The sequence below is a fragment of the Lagenorhynchus albirostris genome, chromosome 18 (genome assembly GCF_949774975.1).
Source record: "Lagenorhynchus albirostris chromosome 18, mLagAlb1.1, whole genome shotgun sequence".
Taxonomy (NCBI): Eukaryota; Metazoa; Chordata; class Mammalia; order Artiodactyla; family Delphinidae; genus Lagenorhynchus; species Lagenorhynchus albirostris.
The window spans coordinates 51,085,806-51,103,571 of NC_083112.1; the positions used below are offsets into that span (position 1 = coordinate 51,085,806).

General features: G+C 35.8%; 1 protein-coding gene across 1 annotated transcript in view; it reads left to right on the forward strand.

Moving 5' to 3' along the window:
• The window catches only part of SCEL (sciellin), a 126,979-nt gene that overhangs the window by 77,390 nt on the left and 31,823 nt on the right, over positions 1–17,766 (forward strand). The window contains exons 12-20 of the mRNA XM_060129148.1: positions 114–173; positions 1,346–1,405; positions 6,355–6,414; positions 7,459–7,518; positions 10,038–10,088; positions 11,038–11,100; positions 14,725–14,784; positions 14,931–14,990; positions 15,140–15,196. Of these exons, the coding sequence (XP_059985131.1) occupies positions 114–173; positions 1,346–1,405; positions 6,355–6,414; positions 7,459–7,518; positions 10,038–10,088; positions 11,038–11,100; positions 14,725–14,784; positions 14,931–14,990; positions 15,140–15,196 (531 nt within the window). The remainder of the gene's footprint in view (positions 1–113; positions 174–1,345; positions 1,406–6,354; positions 6,415–7,458; positions 7,519–10,037; positions 10,089–11,037; positions 11,101–14,724; positions 14,785–14,930; positions 14,991–15,139; positions 15,197–17,766) is intronic.

Genomic DNA, 17,766 nt, shown 5'->3' on the forward strand with positions numbered 1-17,766 from the left:
ATACCAGTATAATAATCTTCTCCAAAAGCTTGAATTAATCAGCAATAATATGGAATGTGTATATAAAAAAATACTGTGGGAATACTTTGAAACTGATCTATTTTTTTTTTAAGAGGTGAAGACCTTGATAATGTTATCAAAGTGAATCCCAAAGAAAGTGAAAACACCACTGGGTAAGACTGATTAATATCTTTAAATCTGATTTCTGTAAGTGACAATAAGATAAAATGATTTGGCATTTTAACTTTAGAAATGTGTTTTACTGGCATGGAATTGGATAACAATGATAGGCCACATGACCTTTCCTCCTTGCTCCCAATAAAATTGCTTATTTTTGAAGAATTGCTCCAATGTTTAATAGTAAGTTGCCTTTTCTCCCAGATTTTGATTTGGTTTTAGGGGTGAGTTACTGAATTGAATTTCTTTGGATCTAAAGAAAGCACAATCTTGACAATATTTTAAAAGTGGATCTCCAAAATGACAATGATAGCCAAGAGTGAGTGTTGACTAAAACTACTGAAAATCAACTTCTTTGAGCATGGTGGTCTCAGAAGGCAGCCCAGGGGAGGGGCTGGGCAGATACACACACTGGGAGGAAGAACATCCCACCACTTCTCTTCTTCAGGGCTATGTTGACAAGGCAGCAGTACTCAATCACGATACCTCTGCCATCCTCCACTGCCCCCTTTGGGTTCGAACTATGCCCCTTTTGGTATTACTCAGTTCATTTTAATGGCGGTGACATGTGTCTCCCCAAGAAGTGTCATTAATTTTCCTACCATGTAAGGTATTTTTTCTTGCTCTTATAATTCACCATAATCTAATTATATTTTAAAAGGGGGAATGGTTGCGTTTATATGAAGACATATATTTTTTAAATTATTTTTCATATTGTTAAACTATTATCATCTTTTACATTATTCTTACTATTTAAAAACAGAATAGGCAATTATATCTGATTTGTTAGATGGAAATTTACATTCTATCTGGATCCAGTATAGAACTTTATCTAACTCAGCATTACTTCAGTGCCACCCATCTGGGGTGTTCTAACAAGATGTATCTGAGGGCAAAGCTGATTTTGTTAAATAACAAGTTTCACGTACACTTATGCATTTTGAGAATGAAACAAAAACATCATATGTTTCTTGTTGGTAAATTAGGAAACTTAAATGGTCTTCAGCTCAAGAAGTAAGAGAAGAATTTTCATTTGCATTTAGAGCTTTAAAAATTACATTGATAGAGAACGTGTATACTTACCACTTCTTAATTTTGCCAATCATTGTTCACTTGATCAGTGTTTTATTTTAATGACATTCATTAAAACTCATTTCCTTATTCAAAGGAAAGAAGACCTCAATGGGCTTATTAAAGAGAATCCTGAAACAAATAAAAATATCAAGGGGTAAGTAATTTAAAGCTTTTTATTTCTCCTTTGGCATTTATAAACACATTGGAATTCTGAGTGCTTGCATTCAGGAGAGCAAATTGAAATTCAAACCGAACTGAACTCTTTTTTTCCACATATGTCATATTAAGCAATTCTATATGAGTGATACACAGAGTGACCTCTTGCGTTTTATTCTCAGGTGACATTTGATATAAGGTAGATTTTGAGAAATTAAATGAGAATTTGACTACCCTCCTCTACTATTTATTTCTTTGTGTGTAAGTGTATGTGTGTGTGTGTGTGTGTGTGTAAGTGTATGTGTGTGTGTGTGTGTGTGAGTCTGTATGTGTATGTGCATGTGTAAATAGTGTGTTACGTATAAATGTGTGTATATATTAGTGTATATGTATAAGTATGTTGGTATAAGTGTATGTGTGTGTATTAATCAGGGTTCTCCAGAGAAACAGAACAATAGAATAGAGAGAGAGAGAGAGAGAGATTTATTATAAGGAATTGGCACATGCCCTTCTGGAGGCTGAGAAGTCTCAAGACCCATCGTTGGCAAGCTGGAGACCCAAGAGAGACAACAGTAGTTCCAGTTCAAGTTTGAAGGCCTGAGGACCAAGAGAGCCCATGGTTAAGTTCCAGTCCAAGGGCAAGAGAACAAGGTCTTAGGTCAAGCAGTCAGGCAGGCAAAGTCTCTTCTTAACTCAGCATTTGGTTCTATTCAGTCTTTCAGCTGCTTGGGTATGGCCCACCCATGTTAGGGATGGCCATCTGCTTTACTCAGTCTACAGATTCACATGTTAATCTCATCCCAAAACACTCACAGACACACCTGGAATAATATTTGACCAAATATCTGGGCACTCTGTGGCCCAGTCAAACTGACACATGAAATTAATCATCACAATGCATATATATATATATATATATATATATATATATATATATATATATAAACGTATGTGTGTATGTATAAGTAGTGTGTGTGTATGTTTGCATCAATAGCATATATAAACAAGTCTATGTGGGAGTGTAAGTAGTGTGTGTGGATGTGTTTATGTACAAACTGTGTGTACGTGTGTACTGTGTTTGTGTGTAGTGTGGGTATGTGTATATAGTGCAGTGTATGTTTAAAGATGAAGAGCTTAACAAAGTGTACCTTGTAAACGAATTACCCTACCCATGAATTGTCAAGTAAATCTGGAAAGCTTATGTCCTCTTGCTTCTTTTTTTATTTTTTAAAAAACAGATGGAACATATCCGAAACTGAGCTTGTTGACGTGTTGCTGAAAAGTATACCAAATAATTCCATGTGGTTTCTTTTGAACTCCTTTCCATTCCATTCACTCAGTACGTGTTATTATGCATTGATTCTAAAATGTGTCACTGATGCCTGCAGGCCCTGTCAGCAGAGCCTGGCTGGCTGAAAGCTGGTGTGTGCTGTCAGGCCGTCCTGTTCTCAGCAGCAGTGTGGTTGCAGGCCCAGTGACCCTATGAGTTGCAGACGCGTACAGTTTTGCAACCGACAGACTGAGAAGAGAGCACTGACTTCCTTGGTTACCTGGGTATTTCAGGGAGGTAACTTGAGGTTGGGAGCAGGGAGTCTAAAAGACCTGGGTTCAAATTCTGGCTGTGTCACTTGCTAGCTGTGTCCCCATGCTTCAGTTTACTCATCTACAAAATAGGGATCATAATACTGTCATGCCTGGCACATAGTAGATACAAATAGTTTTAGCAATGATAAAGATTCACGTGAATTGTGTTTTCTTAATAATTTAGATTCTGTTCAAATATTTAACTTACTTTGACTCTCCAAGAAAAATTCATGTTTTTCCTTTCTAATTTTTATTAAAAAGAGTATTTCAAATCATCACCTATTGTTTTTCATAGGTTGGGGTGTGCGTGTGTGTGCCTATGTGTACATATGTGTAGACACACATGCAAATGTGTGTGTTCATGTGTGTATGCTTATGTGTGCATTCATGCGTGTATGCCTACATGTGTGAGTGCATACGGGTGTATGTCTGTGCAAACAAGTGAAAATGTGTGTTTAATTGTGTACCTAAATATATGTGTGAGTATATACGTGTGCTTTTGTGTGTGTATGAGTACCTATGTTCATGGTTGTGTATGTGTGTGCTTCCTGGGACCTTTTAGGGACAGTAGTCGTCTTTTTTTTTTTTTCCTTTACCAAGCATAATTAAATTCTGTAGATCTCTTAAAAGTAAAATAAGATCATCTCCGTCCCTTATAAAAAACTTTCAATGTTCTCTTATTTCAGGTAGAATAAAGTTCTAAACTTTAGCGATGGCCTTTCACATGTTCAGTAAAGTCCAGCCAAACTGATCTTTTTTCTATTCCAGGCTCACTTCTGCCTTAACACTTCTGTGTATGCTATTCCCACTTTGGGAAGCTCTATTCCCATATTGTCACCTTCTCAAAGAGATCGTTTCTGACCATTGAATATAATTAAGTCACCACCCCCTCCTTCAACCCCAGCATTGCAGGCACCAGGCACTCTTTTTTTTTTTTTTTTGTATCTTTTTTTTTTTATTTTTTTTATTTTTTTACATCTTTATTGGGGTATAATTGCTTTACAATGGTGTGTTAGTTTCTGTTTTATAACAAAGTGAATCAGTCATACATAAACATATGTTCCCATATGTCTTCCCTGTTGCGTCTCCCTCCCTCCCACCCTCCCCATCCCACCCCTCCAGGCTGTCACAAAGCACCGAGCCAATATCCCTGTGCCATGCAGCTGCTTCCCACTAGCTATCTACCTTACTGCGTTTGTTAGTGTGTATATGCCCATGACTCTCTCTCGCCCTGTCACAGCTCACCCTTCCCCCTCCCCATAACCTCAAGTCCGTTCTCTAAGAGGTCTGCGTCTTTATTCCTGCTTTACCCCTAGGTTTTTCATGACATTTTTTTTTCTTATATTCCATATATATGTGTTAGCATACGGTATTTGTCTCTCTCTTTCTGACTTACTTCACTCTGTATGACAGACTCTAGGTCTATCCACCTCATTACAAATAGCTCAATTTCGTTTCTTTTTATGGCTGAGTAATATTCCATTGTATATATGTGCCACATCTTCTTTATCCATTCATCCGATGACGGGCATTTAGGTTGTTTCCATCTCCGGGCTATTGTAAATAGAGCTGCAATGAACATTTTGGTACATGTCTCTTTTTGAATTATGGTTTTCTCAGGGTATATGCCCAGTAGTGGGATTGCTGGGTCATATGGAAGTTCTATTTGTAGCTTTTTAAGGAACCTCCATACTGTTCTCCACAGTGGCTGTATCAATTTACATTCCCACCAACAGCAGGCACTCTTTTTTACTTTCTTCATAGCATATATTATTATCTGGAAATGTGGCATTCATTTACACATTTGATTGCATATTGCCTGCCACTCATCAAGTTAGAATGGAAGCTTCTTGAGGGCTAAGCCCGTCTGTATTGTTCACAGCTATCCCATAACTTGGGGCCCGTAGTAGGCTTTCCATAACTATTTGTGGATAGAAAGAATGCATAAATATTGAAGACATATACACTATGAGGCATTGCTTCCCACAGTTGAGCTCAAAATATTATTTTACATTACTACATTAAATAGCACACTCTTCTTTATTGACTATATGAACTTTAAAATTTAGGAAACCTTATACTGATATGTGCCCTATTTAATATATTTAAAGAGATCAAGGTCTTGACAACACAACCAATACAAATATTACAAGGGAGGAGTTGCAGTGCTTAATGTTATGGAGTTTCTTTTTGAGTACTCAAATCTAGAAGCAGAATCCTGGGAATTTTTTTTCTCAGTCACTAGCATTCAAATTCCACATATTTCATTCAGGCAACAAGGGGTTAAAAAAATCAGCAAAGGGTATTGGTGTAGAATGGTTGTCACTTTCAGGGTTAATAATTTCATTATTTGCATGAAAAAGGATCAAATTTTTTATTGCTGCTTTTAGCAGGGATGTACACATTCTCAGACATCTGCATACAAGTAAAAACTTGAGTCAACGTCTAGCTGCTTCCAAATATCTATACCTTTGATGTTGCACTGATGCAACCTCAGAGATTTCATGATCAATCTTAGCAGGGCCACAGGGCATGGGGATCCAGAGTGTAAAAGTGCCTTCTGTGGACGTTCTTTACCCACGTGGTATCCTCTGTAGATCAGAGGCACTTTGGCTGGCACTGTGAATGTGGAAAACACATGTAGAAGCAATAGGAAAAGCAAAATTCCATTAAAATCAGAAGCAGATATACTAAAGGGTAATCATAAATTACTGATGTGTTTTCACTGACTACACGGAGTTTTATATTGTAGTAAATATAGCTTACATTTCAGAACTTTATAGATTTTAATCTTCCTATTATTTGTTGCCAACACAACTAGTCAAAATTTGTAGTTTTAACACACAGTTATAAGTACCAGCAGCAGATACCAGATTTGTATATCATGGACTTTAACAAATTGGTATACTTATCTAAATCCATTGTTTAAATAGAAAATCTGCTAATGAATGTCAATTTTACAAAACTTCTCCAAAGTTCAGAAGTTCCACAGCATGTTGGAAGTTGATAGGTAGAGTTGTGTCTTGTGGAATGTTCCATGAAATGTGTATACAGACTATTACAAAATATGTTTAGTGTACTTGGAAAAGGCTAAGAGCATAGCATTCAATGAATCAAAATAGAGTCCTAGTTCAGTATTTGCTAGTGGCCCTAATGGCTCCAAGATTAAAATATTGTCTCACTGAGTCTTAATGTGTTTCAGAGATACATAAATCCCTACATACTTCTGCGTACCTTTAACAATCTTCAGCTCTTTGGCATGATCTCAGTGAGTGTTTATACTGTTTCTGAGTTTTAATGAATAGTTTTATCATCTTGGTTCTAGTCTATCATTAACCTCATCACGTTTTCTATGCTTTAAAGGGGCCAGAGCCTTGACAATCTCATCAAAGTGACCCCTGAAGTAAACAGAAGTAACCCAGGGTGAGGATTATATCATATCTTTCTTCCTTCCCATCAATTTGTGCATCAAATTCTGTATCAGTTTGTGGCTCTCATTAGAGAAGCTATGCTGAAAAATCTGTGGAGTCAGAAAGTCTGAGTTCCATTACTTACTGGCTGGGTGCCTTGGAGCAAGTCCCTCGAACACTGAGCTGAGGCTTCTTTAGTTATAAAATGAGGATCATAATGTCTGTTCCACCTTTGTCATTTGATTATTAAGGATCAAGTGCAATAATGGATATAAAATCCCTTTAACGCAAGAAGGCACTACAAATGGAAATTATTAACAAAATATAGTTTAATTATAGCTATAGGATTATGTAGAATACTGAAAGGGGCTGGCCAGGTGAGAGTTTTTGGCAAATAGTTCCAGAATTGATCTTTTTAACTCAATCTTGCCCGAATTTTATGGTTTTATTTTGACTGTAAATGGGAAACTGAGCTAGTATACCAATGATTTGTATGGAGGTCAAAATTTTTACTCTTTTTTTTTTTTTTTTGCGCTACGTGGGCCTCTCACTGTTGTGGCCTCTCCCGTTGCGGAGCACAGGCTCCGGACGCGCAGGTTCAGCGGCCACGGTTCACGGGCCCAGCCACTCCATGGCATGTGGGATCCTCCCGGACCGGGGCACGAGCCCGTGTCCCCTGCATCGGCAGGCGGACTCTCAACCACTGCGCCACCAAGGAAGCCCTGCTTATTAATTTTTTAACACTATTTCATTGGACTGATGTGAGGATTAAATCATATAAATCATGTAAATCACTTAGAACAGTGCCTGGCACATCATGAATTTTCTGAAACCATTAATTATTGTTTATTATTTCTATGCAGTTATAGTTAGGTCCATATATATATTTTCAGAGTCAACACTGGAAAACTCCAACTCCTTGAGATGATCTCTATTTTAATAAACATTTTATAGTAAAATATTTCTATAATAAAAATGTTTCTCCATTTTAATAAATATTTGAAACCACTTGATGTAAGTTGACCATTTCTCTGATCATTTCTTCCATGTTTTAAAGGGGCCAAAGTCTTGACAATCTCATCAAAGTGGCTCCAGAAATAAACAGAACTAACCAAGGGTGAGGTTTATGGAACTTCTTTCTCCATTTTCTTCTATTCAACCTCGAAAATATGATAAAACTCATTGTCCCATCACAGAGACAGCCAATAATGGGACCCAAAATCAATACCTCTATGTCAGAAACCTAGTCTTCAAGTCCTTATTCAGGGCTCCCTGGTTGTGGATATTTGTGGAGGAATTCCTTAAAATATGGGAATAATCTCTTATCAGTGTGGGATTTGTGTTCCATGTTTGGGATTTCCTCAAAATGAATCGAGTTTCCTCCTGGGATGAAGTATCTTCCCCATACAATTTCTTAGACATAAGCAGCCTAAGAGAAGGTCTTCATGTGAAGAAAATTCTCCTTCCTTTATCCTTCATCATTTTTTGCCTCTTCTCTTATGTTTACACTCAAACAATTCCTAAAGTTGGGAGGTTATTTTTTAAAATTATACGTAGTTTATTGAAATAATAAAGAATACAAAGAATGACATTTGTCTTTTATAGAGAGAATTTTCTTTAAGGTACATCATGTTGAGTAAACAGAGATGTAAAAAAAATCATGAATCTATAAATATATATTGTTATGCTAGTTTGAATGCGAGTTAAATATAAAAGATACCAAGGTATATATTTCCTTTCTGACAGATATTCTATCTTACTTGGTGTATAGGAATTCTATTTTTACAGTAGGTAGATATCATATAAAGTTTATTAGACTAGATCAGGAGTCAGAAACTTTTGCTTAAAGAGCTAGGTAGTAAATATTTCAGGTTTGGGGGACCAAAACAGTCTCTATTTTAACTAGTCAACTAGCAACCATTGATAATACATTGTAAAGGAATGGGCATGGCTGTGTTCCAATAAAACTTTACTTATATAACAAGACTACAGGCTGAATTTAGCCTGAGGACCATAGTTTGCTGACTCCTGGACTAAACAGTATTTCATGTGGGTGAGTGAAGAGGATCAACTCTGAATGTACTTGGAACAGCTTCTGAAACAAAGCCTCCCTTGCATATCTTGTTTTACTCACTTTATGGTTGGACCAAAGATTTTATCATTCTTTTATCTGATTATTTAGTGCTAAATTGTCCTTAGATTTTGTTCACTAAATAAGAACATAACGCATTGCCACTGTCTGAGGGTCAGGTACTGAATCCAGAGACCATGTAATACTTCATGTTACAGATAAAAGAGTCAATGAAAGACAGCTATCCCTTGTCCCTCTTCCAAGATGACTGTTTGTAAAGTGAAGATGGCCTTAATGATATGACCTTTCCCGTGCAGTGTGTGAGCCTCGTTTCAGTCCCCACCCTCTGCCATGTATTGCATTAGGTCATGTGTCCATCTCTTCTACTTGGTAGTGAAATGTTTGAGTTCAGAGAATACTTATTAGCTGTATAATCTTGGACACATAGTTTAAACTCCTTTAAGCCTCAGCTTCTTTATCTGTAAAGTGAGGATTGTAAGAATTACCTTCTTCATGAATTACCAGAAAAATTATATGCTAGCAAGCTTATGAAGCACTTATTCCTCAAGTACTTATTAGATATTATCTATTGGTATTATTATTACTGTTACTGTTTTTCTTCATTGTTGGATCCTCATTGCACCACTCAATGCTTAGTTCAAAGAAGATACCAAAGAAATTATCTGTTAGGTTGGATTTTATGAAATTGTGACATTCAATAATTTTTGATCCACAAGAGGACAATTTCATATAGTTCAATATAATAGAATGCAATAATTTACATGGAAGGATTTGTACATGATAAAATTAGTTTATAGGTTAATCCTAAAGATTAGTTCAGGGATATAAGCCTTTCCAGTCTTTTTTCTTTTCAGGTTGTATAACAAATTGTCCAATAATAAGGTATATCAAATTAGGCATCTTGTTCAGGCCTTCTGGTGTTCGAGTTGGTATGAAGGCCCAGTACGATAACAGAAAAGTCTCTTTAGAGCTATTATTGACTATTTGTTTAGAATAAAAGCAAGTTATATAATCTGAAGTCTTCCTTGTTCTGACTTAGCATTGCATGAAGCATGATTCTGAACTGATTAATATCTTGGAGTAGCCTGAATGTTACATATTAATATTATGTATATTACCTCCATACCTTAGAATCAGGAAATAGCCTCTTTTTTAAAAAATCCCAGGTTTTTGTTTTGTTTTGTTTCGAGGGGAGGGAAGCAAGGAACACGTGCAAATGACCAACAGCTTAAATTTTTCTCTTGTTCATTACAATCATCAAACATATTCTTGGAAAACAAGGAGTTTACGAGCAATTTAAATTTGAGGTTGTCTTAAAAGAAATAAGAATAAAACTAAATTAAATTTTCATATATATGTAGTTGTGTAAGAAATGAATTGATAGTAGCCACCTGCTTTTACAGAGGGCTAAAAAAAGAACTCAAGATGAAGTTTTGAATTAACAACAATCACTTGATTCAATATTAAGATTGAAAAAAAATGTACAAATTGTAATTGATTTGACTTGATTTTACCCCCTTATTGAAATTTACAACATTTTTTAGGAACCAGGATCTGAACCATCTTATCAAAGTGACTCCCTCAGCAAAAAAAAGGTAAGCTTATTAAGATTATTGAAGACTCGTGAGCAAGTCTTCAATTTATGCCCCAGAATAAGATTATTTGGCTAAGGACATTTGAAAGGGGACATGAAAAAAATGAGAACAAATTGATTTGTTGTGTGTAATAATGGTAGATAGATTTTTTCTTTTATTGTGTTGCTTCAATTTATTACATTATAATTTTGTTCAAATTGTAATACTGAAGCAAATTCTGTTTAATGACTATTTGAGAAATTCACTGGACACAACAGTAGCATAAGTAGGTTATTACTGCAAGTTTATAGTAAATAAACTATAAGTTCATAAAACTGAATAAACCAAAGAATATTGGCTTTCTTCTCTTTCACAAACCCAAGGATTAATAAAAATTAAATGACTCTTCAGAAAATTGGTGACATAACATTCTAATACTTGATTAGAATATTTCTACATGATTTTGATTATACTCCTGTCTTCTTGAAAAGTTAAGACCCATCATTCACTGGAGCAAAAGTTAAGAAAAACGTGACAGAGTAACTCCAAGCTACCTCTCAAGATTATTATGATGATAATGTTGGTGAAAAGCATTGTGCAGATGTAAGGAATTATTGTGAATAGAGAGAGGAAGGATGTTAGCAGAAGGGGGCATGTGGTTTGGGGTCCAGCTATGGTTTCAATCCTAGTTCACCCTCAGTCATTTCTTAGGTATCTGGCCCAAAGAGGGTCTTAATTTCTATGAAACTCAATTTATTTATAAAGAGAGAATGGTAATATTTAACTCAGTTGTTTTGAGGATTTAAAAAAGATAACTAATATAACTAATATATATAAAGTAGAAACTCGGTAAATTTATCACTTTTTGTCTAGGATCCCATGGAATGATTCACAAGCATCAGAAGAAACAATGCCAGCCATTGTTTCTGATTTCCAACTGAATTTGACCTTTTATTTTATTTTGTTTTAGCAGTGAACAAGATCTTGATGAACTTATTAATGTAAGCCCCAAAGCTGTCAAAAACACAGCCGGGTAAGAGAAGGATGTGATTTATTTACTTTGCTTTGTTTCTCCCTAACTAAGTACAATTTGAATATAAATGACTTGTAATCATTCTATGGGCAAACTGAATATAAATCTTGAAAAGTCATCACAATTTTTGTATGTCCCTGAAAACTTAGATATCTATTTGCTAATAAAAAGAAAGGCAGCTCAAGTAAAGCAATTGAAGGGAGTGATTGGGGTAGAAACATAGTCTATGCCCTGTTCATGTTTTGTAGTATTGATGTTAATACCTTTGTCTCTGGATTTGGTTAAATTTATGAATGATAGTTAATTTTTTGAAAAGAGCGTCCTGGACACCTCATTAGTTGTAAGCAATACCATTCACCTCGTTTTCAGAGGGTGTTTTCGGTGGAAATTTTATGAGGTTCATTATTTCTTAGATGGTTTGCTGCTCGCAGCAAAGTAATGGATCTAAAATTTGATAATTCTTTAAGTAGTACCTATAATGATAAAAATGAAATTCACTTTTTGTCTCTGGTTATATGAAGATTTTTATATCATTATACACTACTATTATATGTATGTACGTATATATTTATATATATATATTTAAGAATGTTTTTATGATTTCACTTTTTTGAGTTTAACTGGTATGTACAAAAATTGCAAAACTTTGGAGATGGAAGGAAGGAACCTCAGAAAACTCATAGCCCAGTTACTATGAACACTTGCAAACCACTGTTCCAGTCAAACCTATTCTATTTACAGAAGAGGAAATTAAGACTCAGAAAGGTTAAGTGATGTGACCAGTGTCACAGAGAAAACTAGTGGAAGACGAATAGTAGTTCTGTGATCTGTTAGGTGGTGAATAATTACTGAGCACCTACTGGGTTTGAAGCTTACAGCTAGGTATCATTAGGTGCACATTAGGTATAATTATAGGCCGTGGATGCCAAAAAGAGAATTCAGTAGACATACTCAATCTTATTAATAGCAAGCAATTATCATAGTTTAAAGCTAATTATGTATTGGGGGCAAAGAGATGGGACTCCAAGACAATAATAGGTTGTCAATTTAATATATTACATTTTGGGACGCTTATGTACTGCTTGCTGAACATAGAATGTATTGTCAGTGAGTTGCATTTAAAAAGAAAAGGAGACATGAAATAGCTAATAAACACGACAGGCAGTAAAATTCACATTCATAGATTCCTAGGGGTAGAAGATGTTAGAGATGGGCAGAGGCTTAGAGATGAACAAATCCAATCTCCCAGTTTTACAAATGAGAACACTGAAGCATTAGGGGCAAAAGTCTCATAATCTTCTGTGAGTTCTTCCAACTCCCAGCCCAACTCCTGGTCTTTAAATCACAGCATGGAGACTTTGATCTTAAAATAGGTGAAAGTTGATTCAGTACCTCAGGAAATAGTGGAAACTATAAAGCTAGGACTTTTGCTCCTGCCATGGGACAGCCTGGAGATGTTCTCTACTACTTTCATAGGGTCACTTGAAATATTACTTCACAGTCTTTGAAGTGACAATGGCACAAATTTGTGCCAATGACCGCAAAACACTTTACAACTTTTGAACTACGTGAAAATAATAATAGCTAAATATTTCAATGTATCCCTATATCCTTAAAGCAAAATAAATGAAAGCAGTAACTTGAGTAGGAAAAACGTTACATTTTTCCTGGATAAAATTTAGATATAAGATTCCTGTGTTTGTAGGATCCAGGGTCTGAAAAAAGCGTCTGTAAGTTTTCAATTCATTAAGTTGCATGATGCTATCAGTCAAGGCAATTCAGGACTATTACTGAGATCCTTGCTTTATTGACACAAGGTGTCGTCTTTTTAAGAGAAGTGGTAAAACATAGCACGCATTTATATATATGTTTTCTAAGCTAGTGTTTCTCAAATTGTGGGTCACATCCCATTAAATGGTCTTGTAATTAATTTAGTGAGCGGCAGTCAGCATTTTTTCCCGGTTAGCTAGAGTGAAGTAGAGCAGAAAACATGAGAGTTCTTATGTAGTGGGTGTCTTATTTTGTGAAATTTATGTTTTATTATGTGTGTGTGTCTGTCTGTCTGACTGAAAACAGAAAGTATTGGGCTGTGATGTAAATTGTATTTTTTTAATGAGCTCTATGATGTAGTAGTTTGAATAGCACAGTTCTAAGATTTGGAATGAACCAAGTTTTCTGTACTGAGCAGAACAGTAAAAACAGGAGTTCTCATGTTTGTGTTTGCATTTTTTTATGCAGCTTACTCCTAATTATGCTGGTTGGTGAATATTATATGTAGTTACACTAAAATATTGTGATTGATTTTATGTATTAAAAGGTTGTGGCCTTTGACATATTATTTCCTCTACAAAGTTTTATTTTTTGTACTTTTTTTCTTTTAATGTATGAAATTATCCTAATTTTAAAGATCGTCTTTCAGGCACAATTTAACTTTATAACAGGTTTTTGTAATCAATTTATACAAGAAAATTTTATTTTGGATAGTTGTCATATGTTTATCATTTCTTTGATAGTGTTTATAGATACCAGTTGATTATCTTTAATTGATAATATTACTATTGAAGATAATTCAAAACAGTAAACATTCATTTAGGGGCTTTCTGTCTACCGTGGAGATCTGAGAACAAGGATGAAGAGCTCAAACTCAGTGAAGCCATGAGCTGGGAAGCAAATTCTATGGAAAGGCTTAGGGGATGGGGAAGGAAATGCAGACCTTTTTCTCAGACTTTGATGACTAACCTCTAAGTGGCTCTCCTTCAGTTCCTAACCTTGCATCAGTCTTTTTGAAGAGTAAACCATACTTTATTTTTATATAAGGGAAAAGGACTTTTGGGGGGAAGAAGGTACAGGCAGGTAGCTGCCAAAATTTACTGAAAGCAGGTGTTATCAATCCCAAGATTTCTTGCTACTGTGGGCTCCTCTGTGAATAAATATTATAAAGCGGTTTAGAGGAACACGTTGAAAAATCACTACTTTCCAGCCCTTAGAAGCAAAGTATTATACAGAGGCAATGAGTGATAGCAAACCAGGTGGGAGGAAATGCTGTTCTCCAACTGAGGAAAGAAACTGATAGGGTTTCAACTAGGAAGTGGACAGTTATCAGAGTATGTCCCTAATTTACCGTGATTTCAGCTTTTTAAGTCATGGTAGAGGAAAGAAAAGTCACAATTTTGATGGATTACTGGAACTCTCTTTGCCAAGACTTATGTTAAGTATAATCCTAGTTTGGGAGTTCCTTATTTTTTTGAAAAATGGTATATTTAGCTGGTGAATATGATTTTTAAAATATCAAGGACCTTAGAATCAGTTTGTATCGTCATACTGTTAAAACATTCCAGAGTAAAAGTGGTCAATCATGAGATGTTTGCTGTGAACTCTGAGTTAGTGTGCCCTTGTAGATGGGCTCTGACAATAAGTGTGTGAAGTCAGAGTAATTCTTCTCCTGATCCAACATAATTAGTCCTCCCTGGATTGGTTTGAAAATTTATTTCAAGGGGGTTCTATGCCAAACCAATATGTCTTATACTAAATGATAAACTAGCTAATCCCTTCTTCCAATTCCAGCCACCTTAAACCTGTATTATCTCTAACACAAGCTGCTTTAATTTTTTTTTCCATTTGAAGAAATCAAGATCTTGATAAGCTCATCAAAGTGAATCCTGAAACTCTCTCCAACAACCAAAGGTAATAGAACTGTATTAATTTTTGTGCTTTGGGTAGGAAGAATGTTTTGTTTTACAATTATTTCAAGCACATTTATAACCTTAATGATCTTACCAAAAGAATTTATTTATAATTAACCTGCTTGCTTTTTATTTTTCTTTTTAAAGAAACTGGGATCTCAATAACCTCATCAAACTGAATCCTGAAGTAATCAGAAGCAATCAAAGGTAATCAAATAAAAACAGTCATTTCACATTCTCATGTCTGTTGCCCCTGAGTGGAGTAGATTTATTATATTGCTTTATAGACCTAGCACAAACAAAACAACCTATCACTAATTGGAGTTTATTTTTTTCTCTTTTTCTCTTTTGAACAGCCAAGCTTTGGACAATCTTATTGAAGTGAAACCTTCACCTCTCAGAAATACTAAGCGGTAAATGACTTTGCCTAACTATCTTGACATGCATTTAAAAAAGAACCCAAGGTTCTAGGTTAGGAATTTCCTTTCTTGCTCGCTTTCTTGCTTTCTTTCTTCTCTTTTTCTAAAAGAAGGCTTTCGTTTTTCTTGAGTGTTCAAATGAGCACACATTTATAACCATGTGTTTCCTGTCCGCCGAGAATATGCTACACCCTTCTGGAATCAATTGCACTCTTTTGGACTCAGTTTTGTACTTCTAATTTTCACGAAGACAAGTTAGGGTTTGTTGCCTATAGGAGATAGAGTATCAGGACTGATATGAAAAATGAGTGAAATTAAATAAGAGGAAAACATATTTTGGAGAAGCTGGACCAAATCGGTGGTTTACACAGATGCCTACAGAGCATTGGAGCATTGGAAAGGATATTCAGTCTTCAAAATTACAGATCCACAGCTCATGTGGGCTCACAAAATATTCCAGCAGATTTTAACCTTGAACTTCCATTTTGAGTTTTGTAAATATCTTATAATTCACTATCTTTACGTCATATCTTTCACCAAAAGAGCTTATTGATAATGCACCAGAGTGCGTTGTATGAGAAGCCCAGATTGTTCTGCTGACCTGAAATTTTGCCATAATATATAGCTGGGAATTAAAGTCTCAAAATTCTGGGGTGAAGAAAGCAAATTAACATATGGAAAAGTGCTTTGAAGCCACAGGGAGAAAGAGGATAGTGTGACATGCTCATCGGCCTAAATCTTATGTACAATGAAGTGAGTCAGCTGTCTGTATACCTATATCCCTTCCCTCTTGGACCTCCCTCCCACCCCTCCCCCCCCATCCCACCCATGTAGGTTGTCACAGAGAACCGAGCTGAGCTTCCTGTGCTTTATAGCATGCTCCCACTAGCTATCTGTTTTACACATGGGAGTGTATATATGTCAATCCTAGTGTTTTAATTTGCCTTTTCTGTTTGTGTGTTTTTATCACAAGGTGTTGGAGTGTCTGAGGTAGGAAGGTACCAAGGCAATTGAAGAGCAATTGCTAATTAGAGAGCAGTATTTATTGAACACCTCTGGTGTGCCTGGCAATTTATATACATTTAATCCTCACAACAACCAGCCCCATGAGAAATATATTCACGCATGCTATTCTATAGAAGAATAAACTATAGCTCAAAGATATAAAATAAACTTCTCAAGAAAGAAAACACATCCTGGATCTAAACCCAAGTCCTTCTGATGTCGCTACTGGAAGAACAAAAGATCGGGAGCAAAAAATACCCTCAGATTTACCCCTTCTTTCTGTCCTTTATTCTCCTAACAGTCCCTTCCTTTCTAATTCCCCTCCCACCCCTGCAGTTAAAGGACTACAATTAGATACACTTTTTTTCTAGAAAATTATTGTGGAAATGACAGAGAGGAGAGGAAGATTTGTCTTATAGAGATTTTCTAATAACTGAAATAATAGCGGACTTTTGGTGCCGACCCTGCCACTGGTAAGCGTATGGAAATATCTTTGATAAATAGAAGCATTTCTTCAGAGTGGTACTGGTAGGGGCAGATTTTTATTTTTATTAGTAACAGTTTTAGGAGGTTCCCAACCCATGTTGGAAGTAGTTAGGTTTAACAAGTACGTATGGAATAACTAACAGTGGCTACTGTAGCCAACTTCTCCCTTAGCGGCTGTTTCCATAAACTGTAGCGCCCTCTGTCTGTCTCTCTCTCTCCCCCACTCCTGTTCCCTCCTTCCTCCTCTCCCTCCTCCCTTTCCCCTTCTTCTGACTTTTGCCTCCTTCCCTTCCTCCTTCTGCAAATGCACTGTTGACAGATAATGGTAACTTTCTCATAAGAGTTTTGCCTTTTGTTTATTAGAAGAGGCTAATTTCATAAAAAGTAATTTGTATTTCAGCAACTCCTAACAAAGTATCTATAAGAAGAGGACATTTTCCTTATACAGATAGGATTACTATAAAAAAGAAATTTAAAAATATTGACCATCATGTTGTTTTCAGATGGCAGCCTTTTCTAAGGATTTATTTTTAAACTTTTTATTGAGGTATAGTTGATGTATAATATGATATAAATTACAGGTATATGATATAGTGATTCACAATTTTAAAGGTTATACTCCACTTATAGTTATTACAAACTATTTGCCATATTCTCCATATCATAGAATATATCCTTGTAGCTTATTTTATACCTAATGGTTTGTACCTCTCAATTACCTACCCCTATGTTGCCCCTCTCCCCCTTGCCTCTCCCCACTGGTAACCACTCGTTTGTTCTGTATATCAGATGGCAGCTTGATCCACAAATCTAACCTAAGTGATGCCTGACTATTCTTTAGTAGTTACACCAGATTTGATGATAATCAGCCAGGATGTTCAAGAATTACTGCAGAACAAACAGGAAAGACTAAGCTGCCTATTTGAAAAAAGTGACTTCATTCAATATGTTCAGTCACCTGTATCTGCAATGTATTTATGTGGCCCACTTGATTTTAATGGGTAAAGAGAGGGGGCATTTTAACATGACTCCCAGTAGGAATAACAGCCACAAGGCACTTTTACATCCAATTC